We start from the raw sequence: 22,737 nt of genomic DNA on the forward strand, positions 1-22,737 counted from the left end.
GGGAGGAGGGTCCCGTCTCTCCTCTGGCTTCTCCCAGGGACTCTGCGGACAGCTCCACCCCCCGACCCCCACAGCGGGTACCTGGGCTGTGGGCAGGGCAATGCCGATCAGCCGGATGAAGAGGTTGTCGATGCCTGTCTGGACGGTCAGCAGCAGTCTCTGGCTCCTGGTCATGCTGGAGTAGGCCTGCTGGAGTCTGTCCTCCTCGTCCCTCAGCATGTCCTTCATTCTCTTCTCCACGGACTTGAAGCTGTTGAGGATGGTGGCACAGATTCCAGGCCAAGGCGCCCCGAGCCGGGTTCTGTGCTAAATTCAGGGGCTCCGGAGTTCGGATGTGGGCGTGTGGCGCCCCTTGGCTGGGGTCCCCCAGCCCACTTGCCAGGCCCCCACTGACTCGTCAGCAGTGGGCGCTCTCGGCTCAGAGCTGGACCCAGCGCACACGGGCTGTTCGCGAGGGCCCCGTCGGGAGCCCCGGGGGCCTGGCGCGCTACCTGGCGGAGGCGGGCGTCTCGCGGAACTTCAGTATCGCCTGCTCCACTTCCAGCTTCTTCATCAAAGCCTCCAGCTTCGCCCGCCGCCCCTCACAGTCCTCCGTCTGCAGCTCCAGGTTCTCCGCGGTGTTCCTCTGAGCCAGGAACCGGCCAGCAATGTCCTGGTGGGGCCAGCGTGGGGACAAGCCGGTGTGGGCCCGGTGGATACAAGCCCCCCCCCCCCCAGACCGGGACTGGTTTCTTCCGGGCGCCTCCCCATGGTTGGGATGGCAGTGACTGTGGCCAGGCAGTGGGCACAGTGCTCTCTGCGGGTCAGCGCGTGGGACCTGCACCGCAAGCCGAGAGGGCAGACGGCCCAAGGCAGGGACGAGGAGACGCCCCTCAAAGACTGCCGCGCTTGGAGCCACTTGTCCGAGGATGGACAAGCTCACGTCAGGGCCGAGGACGTGAACTAAGGCTTACTGACCATAAACCTGCATCAGGTTAAACGGAAGGGCCGGGCAGAGGCGGCCTCTCGTGGGGTCCTAGGGGTTTGGGAAGGGATGGAATTGTGGGTGGGGGGTCTCGGCACTTGGATCCTCGAATCCCAGCAGGCTCCGTGCGAGCAGCCCTTGGCACGTGACTCGGGTACGCTGGCGCGCTCTCCACTCTCGGCCGTGGGGGCTGCGGCTCCGCGTCCCTCCGTTCGGGAGGCTCAGCCAGACCTCGGGCTGGGGCAGGGGCTCCTTGCCTCCCTCCCTCCCTCGCGAGAGCCGGGGAACGGACCCAGAGGTGGGAGCACTGTGCCGCCGTCTTCACTTTCTCCACCAAAGCGGTCACATCCGTCTGGTACTTGATGTCCGCCTTCGAGGTCTCTCTTTTCCTCACTGGTCAGAGCAGAGGGAGGGTGGCCAACATGCAGGAAGAGCGGGGGAGCTCGGCTCGAGGCCGTCAGACAGGTCTGTGCACGCCAGAGAGCTGGGCAGTACCCGTCAGACCTGCCTGCACTCTTGCCCCCCCCCCAACTGGCCCTTCCAGAGTGCCCCAGGGCACGCTCCATCCAGAAACAGCCTGGGATGGGGGCTTTGCGGTGCTTCTCAAAGACAGCCCAAGAGTCCAGGGGGCCGGACTTGTCTCTTCTGGGGAAGCACTGGGGGATGGAGCCCTGGGGTGCCAGGGGACAGCAGAGAAGCTGGGGACTTGGCCACATTGGCAGCAAGCCCAAGGCTGTGGGCTGCACTACTGGCACTCAGCCCCTGCAGGTGGAGCCGGGAGAGCCCGAGTCTCCCTCCCCCTGGCCGCTACAGGTGTTCCTGGCCTTACAGAGACCCGACTGGGCAGCCTGAGCCCCTGCTGGCCTGTGGGACCCTGGCTGGGAGCGGCAGAGCGGAGCACTCACCTTTCACGGTCTCTGTACCCATCAGATTGGAGGGGAAGTCCAGGTCCTGCTGGCCCTGGTGGGAAGGGGAGGTTGAGGTGAGCAGCACCATCTGCTGGGGAGCGGCCACCGCCTCCCCCTTCTCATGCTCCAGTGGGGGTCCTGCGGGGACTCACCCGGCGGTACTTCTCGTTGGTCTCCTTCGTGTGGATCTTGTCAATCAACTTTTTCTGCTGATTGAGCCGGTTCTCGCGAGCCCTGCGTTCCTGGATGAAAGTCGCCTCCCCTTGCCGCGTGTTCATCTGGGGACACGGGAGGTGGGGCATGGTCATGTCTCGCCAAGACCCCCGTGGTGTAAGTCCAGCATTCAGTTTCGGTCCCATCTCTCATATCTGGGAATAGCGTTGGAGGCTCTCGGCTGCGCCCGTCTTCCTAAAACGCTCCTGCCTTCCACCCTCCTCTCCGGGCTCTCCCCCCTCCCCAGCTGAGGGATGCCGCCTTCCCCTTCCATTCCTCTGCTGGAGTCACTGGCCCCAGCAGGAGCCAGGGCTCGGGGACCCCATTTGTCCTGGTGCCTGGGCTCCCCGCTGCTTTGGTGGGCTGCACTGAGAACTCACTCAGTGGGGAGTGATTCCACGTGTCTAAAAAGGAACCTGACGTCTTCCCCCAAACCCTGTCTGCTCCCACGTGTCCTGTTTTGGTGGCTAAACCCAGCATCCACCCGCAACTGTCTGTGCATCCTGGATGGGGCTCTCCCCCTCCCCAACCACATCTCACTTGGCACCAGAACCCTTTGGGTGACCATGAGAGACTTCTAGGCCCGGTCGACTTTAGGAACCCAGTGCTACAACTGGCCCGTCCCAGGCGACCAGCATCTGGACTCTGGTTTCTTTCTGTCTCTGCAGCCGGACCACGCCTGGTTTGGAAACGTACATCTGATCCCAGGGCCCCTGCGTCTCCTGCCAGAGCTCCAGGTTGGGTGGGGGGCCAGGAGCTAAGCCCCAGCCACGTCTGCCTCCCGGCGCTCACAGACTCCGTTCCTCTGCGTCTTCTCTGCTCCGGCCACTTGCTCCTCCTTTGGCCTGGTTATACCCCAGGACTTTTGTCCTTCATCCTCCAGGGCTCGGGAATCTCCGACCTCCAGAGCCCACTCGAGGATCGCCTCTCTGAGCAGGTAAGTGCCCCAGGATGGCCCCACATCACCCACTCCTCTCTCTGCAGCGCGGGCCAATGGTGTGGCGACATTTCTTCATGGATGGCTGGATGGCTTGGTACGCTGACCCCTCATGAGGATGAAGCATGCCTGACTGGCAGGCAGACTGGGTGGCGGGATGGTCCCTGCCTGGGCCAGGCGAGCTCCCTCCTGCGTCTCCCTCCAGGCTCCCATGCCTGGTGGGACCCTCTGTGGCCAGGGCCATCATGTGTGAGCAGAGCAGGCTCATGGGGCAGCCTCTGGTGGCAGGCTGTGTGAGTCTGGGGTGTTCCTGTGGGCCCTGGGCCGGATCGGCCTGCGAGGGAGCCCTGTGGGACCCCCAGCCCTGGGGCTTGAGCTCACCTTGACCTCATCCGTAATCATCATGGCGTCCTGGGACATGACTGTCATGTCTGACAGTTCTGAGCAGTAGTCGTCCACCAGATTCTGTAGCTTGTCCAGTTCCATGGGATACCCGGTCAGCTCCTGCATTGAACGGGGCAAGAGCAGGGGCGCCCGGTGACGCCAGCGGTTGAGTGTCTGACTCGTGATTTTGGCTCAGGTCATAGGTGAGATCAAGCCCCAAGGTGGACTCCGTGCTGGGTGTGGAGCCTGCTTAAGATCTTCTCTCCCACCTCTGCACTCCTGTGCACGGTCTTTCTCTGAAATAAATCAATCTTAAAAAAAAAAAAAAAGAAGGGGCAAGAGCAGGTGGGCCCAGGGGCTACTGGCCAACCAGATGCTGCACTTCCAGAGTGGACGATGCCCCCCAACTCCTTACCCTAGACTGCGTGAGCCCTGAGGATGGTGATGGGGTGTCCCACTGTGGGAGGAGTGACCGCAACCCGGGGAGCCTGCTGCGAGGGACTGGCTGCTGTCCCAAGTGAAGCAGGGAGGCTCCACACACACATGGGTGGTCAGAGACTCGGGGCTCAGGGCCAAGGCTGCCTGACCAGCTGGCTGTGGGAACTCGGGAAAGCCACTTAGCCTCTCTGAGGTCCCCATCTGTCGATAATGGCTCTTTCGGAAGGCGGCTGTCAGAATGTGTTGAGACGGTATAACGAGGTATTGCGCTCAGAGCCAGGTTCATAAATACCCAGTATATCTGACTTAGTATTTTGTTACTGGTTATTACAGTGTAGAATCCTTGCTAGTTTTTTTTTTTTAAATATAGATGACTATGGGAGTTATTTTTTAAAAAACGGCTATGTTCTGGGGCACCTGGGTGGCTCAGTTGGTTAAGTATCTGACTCTTGCTGTCATCTCAGGCGTTGGTCTCAGGGTCGTGAGTTCAAGCCCTATGCTGGTATCCACGCTGGGCGTGGAGCCTAATTAAGAAAAAAAAATGTGGGGGTGCCTGGGTGGCTCGGTGGGTTAAAGCCTCTGTCTTCAGCTCAGGTCATGATCCCAGGGCCCTGGGATCGAGCCCAGCTTCGGGCTCTTTGGTCAGCGGGGAGCCTGCTTCTCCCTCTCTCTCTGTCTGCCTCTCTGCCTACTTGTGATCTCTGTCTGTCAAATAAATAAATAAAATCTAAAAAAATAAAAAGAAAAAAAATGTGTATGTTCTGCAAAGAACGTGCCCCTGGGGGGACGTAATGCTCCCAAATGAAGGAGAGCTGGACCCAGGAGTACAGCGGGGGGGGGGGGGGGGGGCAGGGGTGTGACGAGGGGGGCCCAGGAAGGCAAGGTGGCAGGGCCTCCAGCTGGGTCTCTAGGAACAGGGCACTGAGGCAAGAGGGACAGGCAGGAGGACCACGGGGCCTGGCCGTGTGGGCCACCGGCGGGACCCAGAGGGTTACGACTCCAGCCCGCAGAGCTGCAGTGCCCAGGACACCCTCCCCCCGCCACTTCTGCCGGCCACACCTGGCTGCCCCTGCGCCAGCCTCAGGATGAGGGAGCTGGGAGAAGTCCCTCACTGTCCCTGCCCCTCCTGCCACACTGCTCCTCGCAGCACCATGGCACCCACCGTCCAGCCCCTCCGGTCTCCTCGTCCTCCCCCTCCCCATGGAGAAGCCCTGCCTCCCAGTGGGACTCATGGACCCTGGGGGCTTCCTCCAGGCCTCTTCTGCTGGGGGCGAGGGGGGGCAGCCGGCTTGGGAGAAGTGGGCAGCAAGCTGGGGGTTACCGGCCTGCTCAGAGGTGGCTTGTCCTCTGTAACAGGGGACTTTGTGAGGGCTCAGGACCCATTTTTGCAAAACACAACGCTAAGCCATCAAATACACGCGAGAAAACCTGAACAGTTCTGACATATCCCATGAAATGCCTTTTGAAGTAGCAAATAACAAGTTTGCAGACAGGTACACCGTGCCCCCGCTCAGCGGGGTCCCAAAGCAGGGGTCTGTCCTTGGGGCCACTGGCCTGAAGGGAGCTGCAGCCCCTCCCCTCCGCGGGGGGGGGCAGGGGGCGTGGTTCCGCCCCGAGGCTCCCGTCCCCACTGAGATGCCAGCCCTGCCCCTGGTCTGGGTCCTGAGACCCCCGGCGGCGCCAGATGGCTTCGCTGGGCTGGGGGCTGGGGTGGGGGCTCACTTTCTTCAGGTAGTCCAGCAGGCCCACGTACAGCAGGTGGATGTTCTGACTTGTGGTGATCTTGACCATGGTCTTTTCAATGTTGTTCTCCAGCTGGCGGATGACCTGGGGTGGCCCGAGGGCACATCGTGCTTAGGGACACACCACCCGGGTGCCCACCCGGAGGCTGCGCTTTCTTCCCGGGAGGGCGGTGCCTCTCATCTAGCCCCGCCCGAGGCCCCGCCCCCGCCACCTGCAGCAGGCGCTGCTCCTCCTTGGTGGCGGCCGGCCGGCTCCGCAGGCTGGCCAGCTCCAGCTGCATGCCCTCCAGCTTCTGACCCCGCCGCCGCACCAGGTGGATCAGCACGTTGTGTACGTTCACGCGGTCGAACACGTACTTTCGCAGCTTCTCCCGCGCCACCTGGGTCAGGGAGGGCCCGGCCCGCGCGTGGGTGCGCACGGGGAGCCGGCGCGCAGCGGGGCTGGAGGGGCGGGACCCCTGGGATCGGGACGGGCTCCGCAGCGCCGCTTAGTGGTGGTGGTGGGGGGTGCGCACTGGCCGGGCGCGGCTGAGGGCCACCCCCCCCACCCCACCCCCGCCACCTTACCTCCATGGAGGAGCGGCCGTGCGCCAGCCTCATGGACACGTCCTTCCTGCAAGCCTTGGAAATGGTCCGCTGGTCATACTGCAGAGCGGCGGGGGCTGAGCTGGGTGTGCACCCCCAGCCCCCATCCTTCCAGGCAGCCTCCCCTGGCCTCTTCTACCCTGTGCTAGCCCAGCAGCGAGACCCCATCCAGGCCACTCCAGCTGAGATGTGATGGGAGTCTGGAGAAGAGGGCCCAGGTCTCCCCTCCAAGGCCAGAGAGACAGAGGAGAGGGGCCCGTGCTGTAGGGGTAGCCCTCAAAAAGGACCCCAGTCAGGCCCACCCTGCCTGCCAGACTTTTGGGAGTGACTGGAGCTAGGGGACCAGGTCTTGGGAAGCCCCTCCCCAGGATGCCCCCTGGCTCCAGAAGGGCAGGGGAGGGGGGAGAAGAGAAGGTGCCTGCCCTCCACTTGTGTGTGGGACTGTTGCAGCAGGTGCATGCCCTGCTCCGCCCCCATCCCCAGCCAGGAGTCTGCAGGGAGGGGACAGGACTGCTCACCTTTTTGGCCAAAGCCCAGTCTTGGGCCCCGCGACGGATACTGCTGCGCAGGAGGGCCAGTATGCTTTTGTTCTTGGCCGTCTTCTCCTTTACCGCTTGGATTTGCAGTGCCCGGCATTGCTCTGGGGTGGAGGGTGAGGGCGGAGGGGCAGAGGGCCAGGGGCCCAGGATGTGGGCAGGTCTGGATCCCTGAGCTGAGGGGGCTCCACACGAGGGCTGCCCGAGGCGGGGCAGGCAGGAGAACGTTGATCCCACGGCACAGTCCTTCCTCCCACCGCTCCGGGTCATGGGCTTCCCGGCTCAACGGTGCTTATGGGGATGGCTCTGCGGGGCACATCCTGGGATCCCTTCCAGACCCAGGGGCCAGGGAAACAGGTGGGCCCTTTTCTGTCTCCTCCGGCTTTGGGGCTCGCGGTGCTCACACATCTCTCTGAAGCCCCCCTGTGTGGCAGCCCCTTTGGTCCCTTCTCGTCTGTTTGCGGGATGGGGTGGCCACCAGCCCTCGTTTGCCCTGAACTGGCCCTGTGTTAAATGTGAGAGCCTCTGAGCCCAGGGAGGGGCCGGGCAGGGCCAGGCAGGCTGGTCCCCTGGAGGTGGTGAACTCACCCTGGAGCCGAGTGATCGTCTTCAGCTCCTGGATCTGCTCGTCCACCTCTGCCTCGCTGCGCGTCTTCATGGTAGCCCTTGGGGTCCTCCCGGGACCCTCTGCACCTCCCGCCCTCCCTGTGCTGGGCCTGCTTGGCAGAACCGCACGCAGTTCAGGTTATCCCCGGAATCTCGGCCCATTGTGATGGGGGCCGAGGTTCTCGATGTCCAGTTCAGGGAACCCTGGCGATCCCGGCCCGCCCTGCCCCCACCGGCTGCCCCACGCGAGCCTGGGGGTTGTCCCCTGATGTGTGAGTCTTACGGCTGCTCTCGGCTCAGGGGTATTGGAGGAGGCACCTTCCACAGGACGTGGTCTGTGGTGGTTTGACACTGTGCCCCACACCAGCCCCCCCGTGCCCTCCACACCTCCAGGCTGTCCTCCCACTGAGTTTCCTAAAACTTCCCATCTCTGCCTTATGGGATCTCTGTTCCCTCACCACACCCCAGGCTCAGACTCCACTGGCTCGTGAGAACCCACCTCTCCCTGCTGCCTGCTGCCTGGAGCCCGTCCTGCTACACCTCTGACTCCTGGGGAGATTCCTGGGTCTAGCTTTAGCTGTCACCTTACTCTGGGAGGGGTCACCCCAGCCCACGCTGCTCTTGCAGTTGTGTGCCCTGAACCCCTGGCCGCCTGGGACCCCAGGGGTGCACGCCAGCTAGGTCACTGTTTCCAGCCACGCTGCGTGAATTTGCTGGAGCTGCCATGACGGAGTGCCACAGCCCGTGTGGCTGCCACCGTGGAAATTTGTTGTCTCAGATCCTGGAGGCTGAAACTCGGATCGGAGCGCTGGCAGGGCTGGTTCCTCCTGAGCTCGGAGACGGCCATCTTCTCGCTGCGCCCCCACAAGTTTGTCCCTCTGCTCGTGTCTGTGTCCTCCTCCCCTCAGAAGGACACAGGCCAGACAGGATCAGGGCTGCCCCCCATGTTAGTGCAATCATTTCTTTCAAGGCCTTGTCTCCAAATGCAGTCGTAATCCAAGGTCCTGGGTGTTAGGGCTGTGATGTGTAAATCTGGGGACATGCAGTTTGTAACCACGGCCGGCAGGCTAAGACCCCACACAGGGGTCACTTCCTGGTCATTGCCAGTTTTTAGGAAAGTGAGTCCCGTCCCATTTAAAACTCCACAGGCTCGGGGCGCCTGGGTGGCTCAGTGGGTTAAAGCCTCTGCCTTCAGCCCAGGTCATGATCTCAGGGTCCTGGGATCGAGATCTCTCTCCCTCTGTCAAATAAATAAAATCTTTAAAAACAAACAAACAAACAAAAACCTCCACAGGCTCACCTGCCATCCCTCTGAGGCCTCAGGGGTTTGGAAGGACCAGTCATAGGCATCCCCCGTTCCCCATTCTCCCTGGGACACAGGCAAAGTCTGCTCACTGTCCCTCGGTATTGGTTCTCCCTTGTTCTTCAAACCCCTGAACTTTAGTGGGGTACGTGGCTGCCCAGAACGAGGCAGTCTTCCTAGGCGTGTACCCCATGACTTAATTTTGGCTGATGGAGGGTAAGCCCAAGTGGTGACTGAACTGTCCTCTTCCCTAGCGACTGGGATGAAGGCACGATGGCCGGAGCTGGCGCAGCTGCCCGAGACCATGAGGTGCACCCGGAAGAGAGGCCACAGCAGGGGTACAGCAGGGACAGCAGGGGGCAGACTGAAGGGAGTCCTTGAGCACCTGTCAGCCCTGGATCACCCACCTGGGCCATTACATGAGAGAAAACCCCAACCCTAGCTCACTCACACCATGGTTATCTTGGGCTTCCTGTGCCTTGAGTCCCCGGGGCCAGGCGCTACCTGGCCGCACACCCCCGCTCTGCTCCTTGGTGGCTGGACGTGTGCAAGCAGACCCCGCGTGGGAAGGCCTGCGGAACCGTTGGATTCTGGGGCCGTGCTGGGAGCTGCTCTGGCGCGTCCCGCAGCGTCAGTGTATGGCGCCGAGGGAACGTCTGCCTCCTGTCTTCTTACTGCTTTGCCGTGCTTCCCGATGGTTTTTTTTTTTAATTTTAATTTTTTTTAAAAGATTTTATTTATTTATTTGACAGACAGACAGAGGCAGGCGGGGTGGGGGGGGGAAGCAGGCTCCCTGCCGAGCAGAGAACCCGATGCGGGGCTCGATCCCAGGACCCTGGGATCATGACCTGAGCCGAAGGCAGAGGCTTTAACCCACTGAGCCACCCTGGCGTCCCTTCCCGATGGTTTTACAACTCAGCTGGGAAAAGGCATTTATTTGTGCAGCAAGCCCCCGCAGCAGCTGTCCCCTCTGACTGTGGGGGACGCCAGGGCCGGACAGGGAGTGTCAGAGCACCAGGTCCCGCAGAAGTCCCTTCCACCAAGTGCCCAGGGCCTCTCTGATGCTCTCCAGCTCTCAGCGTCCACCGTATTCCTCACTGCCCTCTGGGAGGCCAACCACTGCAGGGACGGCCCCTCTGGTGTGACCTGGGCAGGAGCAAAGGTTTGCACAGGGTTGGCAGACCTCCCATGAATGTCCGCAGGGGACACCATTGGGTCACCTTAGGGTGTGAGGAGGGCCTGTGTGAGGGCGGAGGGCAAGCCTGAGGTGAGGAGGCCCTGAGGGCTATGTTCTAGAAATTTCCGGCCCCAGGTCTTCTGCGCCCCAGCTGGAGCTCTCCTAGCTGTGCCGATCTGTAGGAGGCAAAGGGAGACAGCTGGAACCACAGCCTCAGCCGCTCACCAGAAGGACACAGGCCTGATGTCAGCCAGCCTGGTGTCTGGACACCCTTCTTGGGGTGTCCACACTCCTGATTCTGCACTCCCCCTGTACCAGGACCACCCAACCCCTCCTGCCCAAGGGGCTCAGGAAGGTCTGGCTGTTGCATGCCACCCACTCCTGCCCCTCCAGGATGGACAGGCCAGAGGAGAGAGGCCCTGTCCAGTCTATACCGTGGGCCGCGGGTTTGCCGGCCAAAACCTCTGGCCCCGGAGCCTCAGGTCCTGCTTTCCACTGCCCTCTGGCCTCTCACCTGCGCCCCTGTCTTCGGGGAGCTGCCCGTCTCCAGGAAGAGCCAGAGGTTGCTGCATACTCGGGTCACCCAGTAGCTGGCCACCGAGCCTGTGACTGGGGAGCAGGGGCCACGGGCCAGTTGGGCTGTGGGCCTGGGCCTCTGCACTTCTCAGGGAAAGGGGACCTGGGCCCAGGCTTCTTCCGGGCGAGGGTCTGGTGGGCTTGGCAGGACTTGCACCGAGAACTGGGACCCCGTCCCAGGAGGTGGGGATGCACGGGACCTCGGCCTCCCCACCCCAGTGGGGACCCCCCCCCCCCCCCCCCCCCGCCGCCGGGCAGCCAGCATCACCTCTGGCGACTTGGGTGCGTGTCAGAGCGGGAGGCACAGCCCCCGGGGTACCCACCCACGGCCACCAGCACGTGCCCCTGGAAGGGGTACGGGAACTTCCTCCGGATGAACATCTGCAGGCCGACGGCGGCGCCGGTGCCTGCCCAGAGCCAAGGCCCCCATCAGCCAGCCTGTCCACCGCCTGGGCGCCCACAGCGGCCAGGCTCCAGCCTCCGAGGACGGGGGCCGGACGGCACCCGCTGGGCACTCGGGTGAGACGGGAAGGTGAGGTGTCCACACCCCAGGACGTCTGGACCCGGCCTCCCTGCGGCAAAGCTGAAAACGCCCTCCACGAAGGCCTGCGACGGGCACGCGGTACTGCCCCAGCCCCTGCGGTGGCGGGCGGGTGAGGGCTCTGTCCCCCCCTTCCACAGGCCCTCCGTCCCGCCGTCGGGCACACTCCGGCCGCGAGGAGCTCGTCGTGAGGCCCTGGGGCCTTGCCCACACGCACCTGCCTCCACGTCCACGTCCACGTCCACCCAGGCTGCCCGGGTCCCCACGACGGGAGCGTCCTCCCCCTGTGTCTCCTCCCCCCTCGGGGAACCCCCCACCGAGCCCCCACCCGCCCCGCTCAGGCCAGATGCTGAGGTCCGGCGCCCGCGTGCCAGGCCGGCCTTCTCACCGGGTGCTTGGCGGCCACGGCGTCGTCCACCTGGGACAGGCCCAGGTTCACGGTGGCCGGCGGGTCCCGGTAGCGGACGGGCGGAGCCTGCGCACGGCGTGCGGAGGGCGGGGCGAGAAGGGGGCGGAGCCTGCGCGGGACAGGCGAAGGGGCGGGGGCGAGCTCGCAGGAGGGGCGGGGCTGGGGGACCTGAGAGAGGGTGGGAAGGGCCGAGGGTCTGAGTGACCGCGGAGAGTCTGGGGTGTGGACTCAGGTGGCCTTTGAAGTAGAGCGGGAATGAGGCTGGGTCCTGGCCCGGTCTCCTGGGGGAGAGTGGGCGTCAGTTTAGGTCGCGGTCAGAACATTGAAGTCCTAGGTGACCTGTGGGCCTGGGAATGGACATGGCTTCAGAGACGCCTGGGCTTCGGGGTCGCGTGGCCTATGGGAGGGTCCAGCTCCCCTGTATGCCCCAGCCAGGGGGAGAGGCCAGCAACCTCCCGGCCTGAGGATGAGGCCCCATGAGGCCCCCTGAATGGGGGCAGCCTCTGTCCAGCGGTCAAGGCTGGGCATTCTGGGTGGGCCGGACACCCCCCCTCCCGCTCTGGCCCTGCACTAGATGGTAGCACCGACCTGAGAAACAAGTTATTTTACCAGCAACTAGGAGTTTACTGGGGAGTAGCACAGACTTGCAATTTGGGACACCCAAGCCACAGCAAAACCAGGGATGAGGCCAACCAATGACCGGGAGAAAGTACGTTATGGAGAAGGAGTGCGAGGGGTTGTTCTGAACCCAGGCCCGCTGGCGAGAAGCAAGCGCTCCGGGTGGTGAGGGCCGGGGGTCGGTTTCTTGTAGGGGAGACAGAGCACATCTTTCCCTGGTGGGGCCTGGGGCTGACGGTTCTCCCCGCCGAGGATGCCATGTGGTCTGGCTGCCCAGAAGGCCAGGAAAGCCAGGGGGTTGGTCACCTTGTCCTGAGCCAAGAGCCCTAGATTCAGGTCTGCACACAGCAGGGGAGACCGGGCTGCAGGCCGGTAGCCTTCCACCTTCCCTGGCTCCACAAGGAGGCCGTTCTGTGCTGTCCACACTCCGCTGGCCAGGATGAGCTTCTTCTGCCCTTCCCACCACCTGCCTCCCCCCTGCCCACACCTGGAGGGGTGTGTGTGCACAAGCTGATGACGAGCCAGCTCCTCTTACCCGGATAGGGGTCTCCCCACCCCCCCTTTCCCTTCTGCCCCCTCCCCTCCCTCAGTCTTCCCCCTCTCTCTCCCCCTCCCCTCTTCCTTCCCCCCTGCTTGTCCTTCCCCTCCCTCCACTCCTCCTGTCTCCTCCCCTGTCCCACCCTCCCTCCTCTTCCTCCTTCCTCTTCTCAGTCCCATTCTTGTGGCTGCTCCGACGAAACTGGAGGCCCAGCAGACGGGAGGGGGCCTGAAGCCTGCAGCAGGGCAGCTGCCGGTCATCCAGAGGCTGACAGGAGGCAGGAAGTGTGGTCCTTGGCGGCTGAGGCCACCACCCCTGCCCTGTAAGTGCCCATTTGACTGAGAGCTCTGGGGCCTGCCCTCAGGCGCAGGACATGCCACCCCAGGAGCCCACGCCCTGACTGGCCTGCACACTGAAGCCAGGCCAGGTCGCAGTGGCCTGCTGCCGGTGATCAGGGTGCTGACGCTGCCTGAGGGGCAGGAGCCCTTCGTGAAGTCACCGCAGAGGTGCCCAGCCCTGGCCCATTCCCCGGAGGGACCCAGAGGGCGCGTGCAAATTAGGGGAAAGCAGACAGTGTGTTTGCAAAGCAACTCCCCAGACGTGAGTGGGACGTGGGAGACCCTGAGGGCCGGGGCAGGAACCTAGAGCTCAGAGCCGCAGAGTGGAGCAACCCAGGTTGGGTGGGGGGGAGCCTGTTCCAGCACATAGAGGGGGAACTGTGTAGGTGAGACCCCTGGGGACTCTAGGGGGAACTGGCCAGCGCAAAGTCACCTCAATTCCCCCCCTCCACTGCTGGGGCCCCCTGGGGTGGAGCCCAATGGTGCAGGGGGCCGGGGGCCCTTGACATTGTCCACGCAGCTTGGGCTGCCTTCATGGTCAGCAGGTGGAGGCTCGGAACACCGGAGATTCTTTCTCCTCCCCTGAGGACGGACCCAGGGTTAGGAAGCACCTGGGGGGCCGGAACCTGACTGGGTTGGGCCTGGCGGAGAGATGGTTAGCAGCCCTGACCAACCATAACCAGTGAGAGCTTACTGGGAGGATACCGGGGCTCCTGGATTAGCAGGATGCTGGAGAACCAAGAGAGTGCGTACGGGGGCAGCCTCGGCGGTCTGGTGAACAGGAACAGAACGAGAACCTCCAGAGGAAGAAGTGTTGGGTCTGAGCCCTCCTCCTGGAGGCTCAGACCCTTGGGCCGGCCAGGGAGGCCGGTGGGCATGGTGGCAGTCCCCCATACCTGTGCCCTTGGTCTTCACAGCATGACGCTGGGAGGCGGTGAGGCAGGGAAGCCAGACGAGGCTCCAGGCGGAGTCTCCGCTGCGGCCGTGGACAAGGCAGGCGGTGCCAGTACGCAGACCCCTGCCACGGGCTGCAGACGTGGTGGCGTGGCAGAGAGGCCCCAGGCTCTAGTGGACCCGCAGGCCGAAGCGACTTTCCTCCCTCATTTGTCCACAGCTACGAACCGAGCACCTTCTGCACCTGGAGCTGGGGAATCCGAAGCCTCAGGCCACCGGTAGCACCTGCTGTCCCCGAATTTAGAGTGTGCAGGGCAGAGACGACACGTGAACACAGAAGAAAACGCAGATTAAGCTCAAAGCCTGGAGGAAAGGGGCCGGGGCGGGGTCGGGTGTAGACTGCGGTTTGAGGAGGCTGCGGGGAGGAGGCGGAAGCCACGAGCCGCCCGGGAACGGCAGGCTCCGCCGGTGCTGGGAGTGCCACGGGGCCAGCGGGCCGGTGTTGCCTCGGTGCCGGGATGGCTCCAGAGAGTCCCAGCGGGGGCACGTCCGATTTGTTGTCCTTGAGGATCGCCCCCCGCTGTGTGGCCGGGCACACGGGGAACCAATGGGTGGCTGCGCTGCGGTGAAGGCCCTGGTCAGGGACGTGCTGGGGGCCCGTGCGTTTTCCGTGGGTAGAGGGGCTGCCCCGCACCTGGAGGGCTCCTCAGGGCGTCCGAGGCTGTGATCGTCTGGGCCTTGGTCCGCCTGCGGTGGGCGTGGACGCCTGTCCTGCCCCCACACTGTCCTTGGAGCTCTGGCCTTGGAGTGGGGTGGCACGGACTCCTTTGGCCTTCCTGTCCCCCAGCCGGAGAGGTGCGTTTGGGGGAAGATTTTGTAGGTATTTGTCGCTTGTATTTATGCGTTTTATTTTATTATTTTTTAAAGATTTTATTTATTTATTTGACAGACAGAGAGATCACAAGTTGGCAGAGAGGCAGAGAGAGAGAGGGAGAAGCAGGCTCCCCGCTGAGCAGAGATCCCGATGCGGGGCTCGAGCCCAGGACCCTGAGACCATGACCTGAGCCGAAGGCAGAGGCTTCACCCACTGAGCCCCCAGGCGCCCCGTGTTTATGCTTTGTTTTATATTATGTTTTGAACGACAAGGTCTCGGCCACACACGGAAACTCACTGTTGTGCTGTCAGCTCTGTGAGTTTATAGACAGACGCAGACGCGTGACCACCACAGTCCCGGCTCCGACGGTGGCTGCGTGCCCTTCCGCTGGCTGCCAAGCCTACCCACCCGGCAGCCCACCACCAGCTTCCTGTTCCTGGGCACTTGCAAATTCTGGAAGGTTCTAGAAAGGTATCCCCGTCTGTAGTCTCCCTGAAAAGGCCTCTCTCACCCAGGAACCATCGGGATTTGTCCGAGCGCGTTACCTGAGTGGATGGTTTGCTCCTCCCACGCCCTCCTGCCACGGACGGCCCGTCATCCACGTGGCCACGGGGGACACTTGGTGGCTTCTGCTTCTGGGTGGTTGTGAATCAAGCCCTGAATCAACACCCATGCGCAGGGTTTTTTCCAAGTTTTCATTTTTCTCGTGTAAACACTGAGGTGTGCAATTGTGAAATTGTACGGGAAATGAGTGTGTCCCTTTCTGAGATCCCACCACACAGTTCCCAGGGCCCTGGCCCTGCGTTCTGATGCCGGGCAGCGAGGACTTGGGACGGTGACCGGCAGCCCTAGAGCTGTGGCGTGTCTCGAGCGGCCTCGCCTTGCCCGTCCCCTGACTCACGGATGCGTTTTCCCATGTTTGTTTGCCATCTGGACGTCTTCGTCGGTGAAGTGGCTTTTCAAATCTTTGCCTGGTTTTTTTTTTTTTTTTTTTTGAGTTGCTTGTTTTTCTTATCATTGCATCTGGAGGGTTTTTACAGAGTCAGGATTTAAGTCCTTTATCAGATGCGTGCTCTGTAAATATGGGACCTGGCGGCGGGCTGGGGTCCCCTGAAACCCAGAGCGGGCGGCCCTCAGAGCCCCCCCTCCTCCCCTCCCTCCCTGCTGGGGGCGAGGCCCTCTCTCCGGCCCTGTAGGCCCCTCCACGCCAGAGCACTGGGCAGCGCTGGCCTTGCCCGGGCCGCCCGCCCCCATCAGCAGTCTCTGGGTCAGGTGCCCCGAGGCCGGCGGGCGGTCCTCCCGTGGAGGGCGCTGTCTGCCTCCCCAGGAAAGGTCACGGGAGGCATGGCCGGGGAGCCCCCACCAGCCCACGGCGCCGCCCTGGCGACACTCGTGCCCGCATGCTTATGCAACCTTTGATAAGACACCTGTGACGCCGTAATCCACCCTAAGTGGCGGCTCAGCTCCGCCCTCCAGACCGGCCTGCCGGAGACCCGGTGCGCGGCAGTGGGGTCTAGAGTGAGGGGTTACCCAGGCCTCTGATGTCCCCTCCGTCACAGCTGGGCTGACCCATGGTGACTCCACTCCTGTGTGCAGTGTGTGTGGCGGGTGTGGGCGAGTGAGGACTTGGGGGACCCAGACCCTGAGTAGGGCCCGTGAGCTAGAGCACCCCCACGTGCCCTGGGGCCCCCGTCCCTGGCCCCAGCCAGTCTGGAGGTGGACGGAGGCCAAGATGAGGTCTCTGCTTGGTCCTTGGTGACTGGCTGGCAGGTGTGGACCGGGAGAGGTGAGAGGTGAGAGTCCGCCTCTCTGGAGCCCTCCGGGAGATGACCCCCGGGACTGCTGGGGGACCTTGGGTGATTGTGCAGGACAATGGACAATGGGGGCTGAGTTTCCAGAGCCAAGTGCATCTGCTGCCCCCCGCCCCTCGGCTAAGCCCGCTGGTGGGCTGGGCTATAAAGCCCGGCCTCCTGGGGCTGGGATTCCTGTGCGGGGAGCCGGGGGGCAGGCATGGCCTTGAAGTGCGTCCTGCTGGGCCAGGCCCTGGTGCTCCTCTGGGTGTCGGTGGCTGGGGCCGAGGTCCTGCTGCAGCCCGATTTTGATGCCAGGAAGGTAACAGAGGCCCCGTGCTGTGGCGTGGGTGGGCATGGGGGACGGGATAACAGGGTTATCGGCCTGGGTTAACGGGATAACGGCCACCCTGCTCTGGGCCGTGAACCCGCCAGCCCTTGGACCCCCCTCTCCATCTAATCCTGGAGCAACCGTGTGGGGGTAATGGCTGACCCATTTCACAGTCGGGGGAACAGAGGTCATGCGACCCGTCCGGGTGGGTGGCAGAACGGTGAGATGGGCGCGGGGACCCACCGCTGCGTGGTTCCAGACAAGCCTGTGTGGCCGTGTGCTTCGTGGCCCCGGTCCCAGGGCAAAGCCGGCCACCGAGCTGCTCTGCAGTTCTCAGGCCTCTGGTACGTGGTGTCCATGGTCTCCGACTGTACGGTCTTCCTGGGCAAGAAGGACCACCTGCTGATGTCCACTAGGGCCATCGAGGCCACGGCGGGCGGCAACCTCAGTGTCCACATGCAGTTCCCTCGGTGAGCGTGGTGGGGCTGGCGGTGGGGGCGGGGCGGGCCAGCAGCCGAGAGTGAGCCCCGGGCTGTGCCCCCCAGGGCTGACGGCTGTCACCTGCTGGACGCTGAGTACCTGAGGGCGGGCTCCGCGGGCCACTTCAGGGTCCCAGGTAGGTCCTGCCCTGCCTGCCTTCAGAGACCCCTGACAAAGCGTCTCCGTGGGGTGACATGGACGGTCCTTCTACCTGGGGCCGCCCCCCGCCCCTCACCATCTCCCGCCCCACCCCTCCTTCCCTTCACTTCTGCCCTTTCCTTGAGCCCCGAAGCGGAGGCCGGCGTGGGTGGGGGTCTGTGCCCGGACCCTGGGCCCTCCCCCATGGTTGGCGGGCCCCTCCCTCTGCAGCCCTGGGCTACCTGGACGTGCGCGTGGTGGACACAGACTACAGCTCGTTCGCCGTGGTCTACATCTACAAGGAACTGGAGGGAGCCCTCAGCACCATGGTGCAGCTCTACAGTGAGAAGCCGGGCCCGCCCTCCCTCCTCGGCCCCGCTGGCTGCTGCCCACCCGGCCCTCTCCGCCCCACCTGGGGCCGCCACTCTGCCCTGTCTCCTCCCGACCCGGCCCCCCGGGCCCTGCCTCCCCTCCTCCGTCACCCCAACCAGGAGCCAAGAAGGAGGGGGGTGGCGGGACTCCGCAGCTCTTCGGAGAGGGGAGGAGTCGTTGCCAGGGGCCCCGGGGGCCCTGCCGCCCTCCGCCCCGCTGCCTGAGAGCCGAAGTGAGGGCTGAGGTTCCGTTTTGCTGTAATTTCTGAGGGCCTTGGCAAAGTGGGCCAGGGGTTCCCCGAGGTGCAGAGGTTGGGGTGAGGGCTAGAGACTGGTTTGGGGGGCCTAAGGGGTGTGGGGCCCAGGGGCACATGGCCCTGGGGAAGACCCAGGCCATGCCAGTCTCCCAGACACCCTGTGTGGATGAGGAAAGGACACCCCTCCGGGCGGCTTCGGTCCCCCTGATTCCGCAGCCAGGCAGGCACTTTTGAGCAGTGCACAACCTGCCCAGTCTTGGGTGATGGACCTGTGGTCAACTCTCAAGGAAGAGCACTGAGGCCAGGAGACATCTACCCCCTTCCCTCCCCTCACCTCTGTGAGCCCAGAGACCTCCATCCACCCCCAACCTCTGTGGTACACAGAGCTCACTGGGGTCCTGCTCTGCCTCAGGCCGGACCCAGGAAGCAAGTCCCCAAGCTGTGAAGACCTTCCGGGACTTCTACCCCACGGTGGGGCTCGAGGACGACATGATGGTCATGCTGCCCAAGTCAGGTGCGCAGGCCCCTTCCCGACCCCTGGGAGTGAGCCAGACCAGGTGGTGCCTCTTGTAAGGTGGCCCGCAGGCCCTCCAGCCGCCCGCGCATACTGGGAGCAGGTCACGGGCAGCCGGGAGGGGGAGACTTTCAGGGGGCCGGGCTGCGGGAGGCTGTGGGCGTCCCGGCTAGCTCAGCGTCTCTGTCTTCCTTCCCGCAGACGCGTGCTCCTCTGGGGACGAGGAAGCTCTCTGACACCCGTGGAGACCCACCTCGGCCCCTCCCAGGTAGGAGCGAGGCAGGGCGGCCTCTCCGTCCCGTTCTCCAGGGCCTGCGTGGGCAGCCCCGGGCCGCCGCTCTGTCCGCCGCTCTGCCTGTGTGGAACCCACTCCTCCAGACCCACCCGGCTGCCTGGCCGGCCACTTGCACGATTCAGGCCTCAGCTTACATGCTATCTCTTCCAGGAAGCCTCCTCTCATTTCCTAGGGCTGCCTTAACAAATGACCACATACAATACAATTTGTTCTCGCCACCGTTCTGGAGGCCGGAGCCCAGAGTCAAGGAGTGGGCCCGCCTGGCTCCTTCTGGAGGCTCAGGGCCGAATCTTGGCCTCTCCCCGCTCCTGCTGCTGCCGGCGGGCCTCGGCCTCCCTTGGCTCGTAGCCCCATCCCTGCTGTCTCTGCCTCGATGGTCACACGGTGGTCCTCCCTCTGTGTGTCTGTGTTCAAATGTCCCTCTTCTGACGAGGACACCGGTCACGGGGGCCGGGCCCGCCCTAAGTCCACGACAGCCTCGTCTCCGTCCTTAACTGATCACGTCCGCAGAGACCTGTCTCCAGGGAAGGTCCCGTCTGAGGCCCCGGGTGGACGTGAGTCCGGCGGATGCTGTCAGTCCAGTGTGCTGTGTGTCCCGTAGCCTCTGGCTACCTCCCTGGGGTACTAGGCCTTGGAATCTGCTAGGAACCTGGTCCCCCCCGGAGAGGGAACCGCCACCTTGCACGGCACTGCCATTATAGGGCCAGGTCCCTGGGAGCCCTCGGGACATGGAAGTAGGTGGACTCTTGGGGACACCCTCCCCCAGGTAGATGCTAAGAAACTGTCCAGCCCCTTACCAAGGTCACAATGAAAATTTTGGGAACCCACAGAAGACACTAAATAACAGAAGTGTCAGAGGCAGCCCTGTGGTCCTTCCTGGCAGGCCCGTGTTTGTGTGGTGGGACTCCTTCCTCATGCTTCAGGGAGCACCCCACCATCCCTCCCGCCATCCCCTCGGCATCCCCCCGATCTTCTCCCCCCGCATCCCCCTGCCATCCCCCCGCATCCCACCCCTAGTATCCCCCCGCCATCCCGCCAGCTTCCCCCCACCATGCCCCCGGCGTCCCGCTCTCCCCGGCCCGGCTGGCTATTCACCCAGTGGGGCGTTGGGCTGTTTTAACTTCTCGTGTGTCGAGAAGGTGCTGCCAACCTCCTGGGCCCGCTGCACCACGCAGGTGCTCGTCTTCGGTGGGAGGAGCGGGGAGGGATGTACCAGATCAGCCTCTGGGAGGTTCTACCTTCGGAGAGTAGCAGCCCCGGCGTCCTGCTGTGGGCCTCGCCCCAACTTCCAGGGTAAAGCGTCCCACGTGGACCCCCCTCTCAGGGGCTGAGTCTGGGGGTTTTGTGGTGGTTCAGTGGCCCTTGTGGGGCTTTCTTGCCATGCCGGCCAGCGAGCAAGCAAGGAAGGTGCTGGAAAGTGTGTTGGGGCCCCCAGGACCGCGGGAAGCCACGGTGTGCTGCTGGCCCCTGGGGCCGCCGTGGTGGGCTTCCACAGTCGTGGAAATTTCGATGGTAGAATTAGCTCTGGCCTTGCAGGCGACGCGTGGCGTGGATGGGGGCAGCGAGGGGCTCCGAGGAGTGTTTGTCGGAAGGGTGCCTGGAGTGACCGTACCTTTCCCGTCTGTGCAGGGCGAGCCGGAGCAGCAGACCTTGTCACCCCGAGTTGTCCGGACCCACCGTCCTCCTGGGTCACCCCCTCCTTCCCAACCCTGGGAACCCTTCCCAACCCCCTTCCCCTCAATAAACATATTCCGCAGTCTAGAGGCCCCTCTCCTCTTTGCAGGGGCCCTTGGGGAGGGCATGGTGGGCCCTGTCTTGATCCAGGGCTCCCGGGGAACCTGAGGCAGGGAAGTGGGCATGAAGGAGACGCTGACCACTGGGCACCTCCTGGCTTGAGGTGACAGGAAGCTCCAGCCCAGCCTGGCACCCGTGAGGGGCTGTACCCGTAGGCGGTGTCTGACATCACTGTCCTGGTCCTCAAGGGCTCAGAGCACCTTCGGGGAGCCAGGGTGCCCAGTGAAGACCGGCCTCGCCATGGGGGCTCCGCTGGGCACATGCCGCCCCCTGGCTGCAGGAGCTGGGGCACAGCAGCCCAGGGGCTTCGAAGCAGGCCTCACAGGGTGTTCCCTCCTGCTGCTGGGCTGACCTTGACCTTGGCTATGTCATAGGCTCCACCGTGGACCCCTGGACACACACAGTGAGCTTGCTGCATTCCTTACTCAGGAAACTGAGGCATAGAGAAGTTGGTGACTTGCCCAGCGAGGGGCCAGGCTGAGGTTGAGGCCCAGTGGTCAGGCTCCAGGGCCCGGGCTGCATGCGGACGCTCCGTGAGATGTTGGGGGAGAGACAGCCCTTCCTGGGGCCCCTGGCCACTGCCGTTCTCCTGAAAGGAGCTCAGCACGTCCAGGTTCCGTCCAGTGCACACACTTGAAAGGGCCGGGTGAGGGGGACAGGAAGATAGTGGGGGTCTTGCTTCATTGCTCACAGGTGCCTGCAGCCTTCCCAGGTCTGGAGCCGGAGGCAGTCGGCCAGATCAGATGAAGGGCATCTGTCCTTATCCTGCTCCTGGTCACCCAGAGACAGCATCCCCCACGCTTCCTGTCCTCCCTCTGTTGCCTCGCCAAGCGCTGGGGGTGGGGGGGACCTTACTCATCAGCCCAGGCTGGGCCAGTTTGGGGCTCGCATCAGCTAGTCCCAGATCAGCCTCCGGGGGGGCCCCTGCTGGTCCTGTGGTGTGGTGGGTCCCTCGGTCTCCGGCAGGCTGGCCAGCTCTGGACTTCCCGCGCCTGGCGGACCCTAAGCTGACAGCCTTAGTGGAAGGGCAGCGCAGCACCCAGGATCCGAGGCGGCCTGTCTCCCCGGGGGGCGGGAGCTGCCCTGTACTGGACCAAGCCTGGAGCCCTCCCAGGGTGTGCTTTTCTGGCCCCGAAGCTGGGAAGCTTGCCTCTTACTGGTCTAGAACCACGGATGCTGGTCCGGGCAGGAGTTTCTCTGGGCACCCTCGGACCCCTCCTGGCCATGTGGCACCCATCCCCCTGCTTTGTGGCCATTACAGCTGGGAAACCAAGGCACACGGCTTGCCCTGAGCCACACAGCTGCTTGGGCCAGAGCCCCTGTCCCTGAGGTGGGTTCCTCTTGCCAGGCTCTTAATCTGGGACAAAATCTACTGTTGGGGGGACCCGGCCGTACTGTTGGGGGGAGCCCAGCTGGGGAAGAGCCGGCTCTGGCCTCCCACTGCCCTGGCTCGTGTCCTGGCCCTGCTCCTCAGGTCGGGGCCGGCAGGACGGAGCCGCTCTCAGGTCAGCCTTCTGGGCGGTGGGTCGTGCCCGGCTGTGTTCGGGCCTGACTGATCCAGGCGAGGACAGGCATGGGGCCTGGCCCGGGGTGGATGAGGACGCGGGCCCCAGGCAGGCGGCTCCCCAGTGTGTGCCGAGACCCCTGAGACGCGGCTGTTCCCCCCGCCACCCCCCGGACCTCTGTGCCTCTCCCGTGCTGCTCCCAAGCTTCCCCTTCCCACGGGGACCCCCCCCAAGGGAGACGAGACCCCTCCTTCATTTCCCCCCTCAGCTCAGTGAGCTGTACCAGGGCCTCGGAGCCCTTCATCTCCTGCCCCAAGGCTGATCCGGAAGAGCTTGAAAGCCGCCACGTGCCGGGTGAGGAAGGTGCTCTGAGCCCATGGGTCTGGGCGCGGCATCCGTCTGTCGGCCCCTACGGGGCTGGAGCTGTGGTCTCAGCTGCCCCATGGTGGGGGCCTCGTCCCCTCTGCTCAGGCGGCCCACCCCCCGGCCATGCCCACATTCATCCCAGACCAGGAAGCTGGCATTCGTGTGGGCTGACCCCACCCCGGTGGCTGTGGGTGTCCCTGGGGCCACTTCCTGGAGGGGTCTCGGCCACGTGTGCCGATGACCGTCTCAGGCTCTTGCGCAACGCTCCCCCGCTAAAAACCCAGGTTCCGGGCAGCAGAGGCACCGTGAGCCGCG

At 64.0% G+C, this 22,737-nt stretch overlaps 3 protein-coding genes across 4 annotated transcripts in view; 1 reads left to right on the forward strand and 2 right to left on the reverse strand.

Moving 5' to 3' along the window:
• Positions 1-8,521, reverse strand: part of CCDC183 (coiled-coil domain containing 183) — a 10,180-nt gene extending 1,659 nt beyond the window's left edge. The window contains exons 1-11 of the mRNA XM_046021713.1: positions 7,296-8,521; positions 6,690-6,811; positions 6,154-6,231; positions 5,799-5,966; positions 5,567-5,671; positions 3,404-3,526; positions 2,025-2,150; positions 1,870-1,924; positions 1,257-1,357; positions 492-652; positions 82-250 (exon numbers count right to left, since the gene is read on the reverse strand). Of these exons, the coding sequence (XP_045877669.1) occupies positions 82-250; positions 492-652; positions 1,257-1,357; positions 1,870-1,924; positions 2,025-2,150; positions 3,404-3,526; positions 5,567-5,671; positions 5,799-5,966; positions 6,154-6,231; positions 6,690-6,811; positions 7,296-7,365 (1,278 nt within the window). The 5' untranslated portion in view covers positions 7,366-8,521. The remainder of the gene's footprint in view (positions 1-81; positions 251-491; positions 653-1,256; positions 1,358-1,869; positions 1,925-2,024; positions 2,151-3,403; positions 3,527-5,566; positions 5,672-5,798; positions 5,967-6,153; positions 6,232-6,689; positions 6,812-7,295) is intronic.
• LCN15 (lipocalin 15) overlaps positions 1-20,518 on the forward strand; it is a 23,005-nt gene extending 2,487 nt beyond the window's left edge. Inside the window, exons 1-8 of one of the 2 annotated variants that reach the window (XM_046021711.1) lie at positions 2,140-2,202; positions 2,754-3,022; positions 17,033-17,172; positions 17,248-17,318; positions 17,552-17,662; positions 18,361-18,462; positions 18,664-18,730; positions 20,387-20,518. In XM_046021711.1, the coding sequence (XP_045877667.1) occupies positions 17,060-17,172; positions 17,248-17,318; positions 17,552-17,662; positions 18,361-18,462; positions 18,664-18,698 (432 nt within the window). In that variant the 5' untranslated portion in view covers positions 2,140-2,202; positions 2,754-3,022; positions 17,033-17,059 and the 3' untranslated portion in view covers positions 18,699-18,730; positions 20,387-20,518. Of the gene's footprint in view, positions 1-2,139; positions 2,203-2,753; positions 3,023-17,032; positions 17,173-17,247; positions 17,319-17,551; positions 17,663-18,360; positions 18,463-18,663; positions 19,077-20,386 lie in introns of those variants that run through there. The other variant, XM_046021712.1, reaches the window with a different exon arrangement.
• TMEM141 (transmembrane protein 141) lies at positions 9,537-13,691 on the reverse strand. The gene is made up of 6 exons (XM_046022996.1): positions 13,508-13,691; positions 12,174-12,275; positions 11,299-11,487; positions 10,693-10,776; positions 10,308-10,402; positions 9,537-9,969 (listed from the first exon to the last, which is right to left on the reverse strand). Exons 1-6 carry the CDS (start codon positions 13,689-13,691, stop codon positions 9,838-9,840), a joined length of 786 nt encoding a protein of 261 aa, XP_045878952.1. The 3' UTR covers positions 9,537-9,837.
• Positions 20,519-22,737: the final 2,219 nt, after the last annotated feature.

Source organism: Meles meles, chromosome 11 (genome assembly GCF_922984935.1).
Source record: "Meles meles chromosome 11, mMelMel3.1 paternal haplotype, whole genome shotgun sequence".
Classification (NCBI taxonomy): domain Eukaryota; kingdom Metazoa; phylum Chordata; class Mammalia; order Carnivora; family Mustelidae; genus Meles; species Meles meles.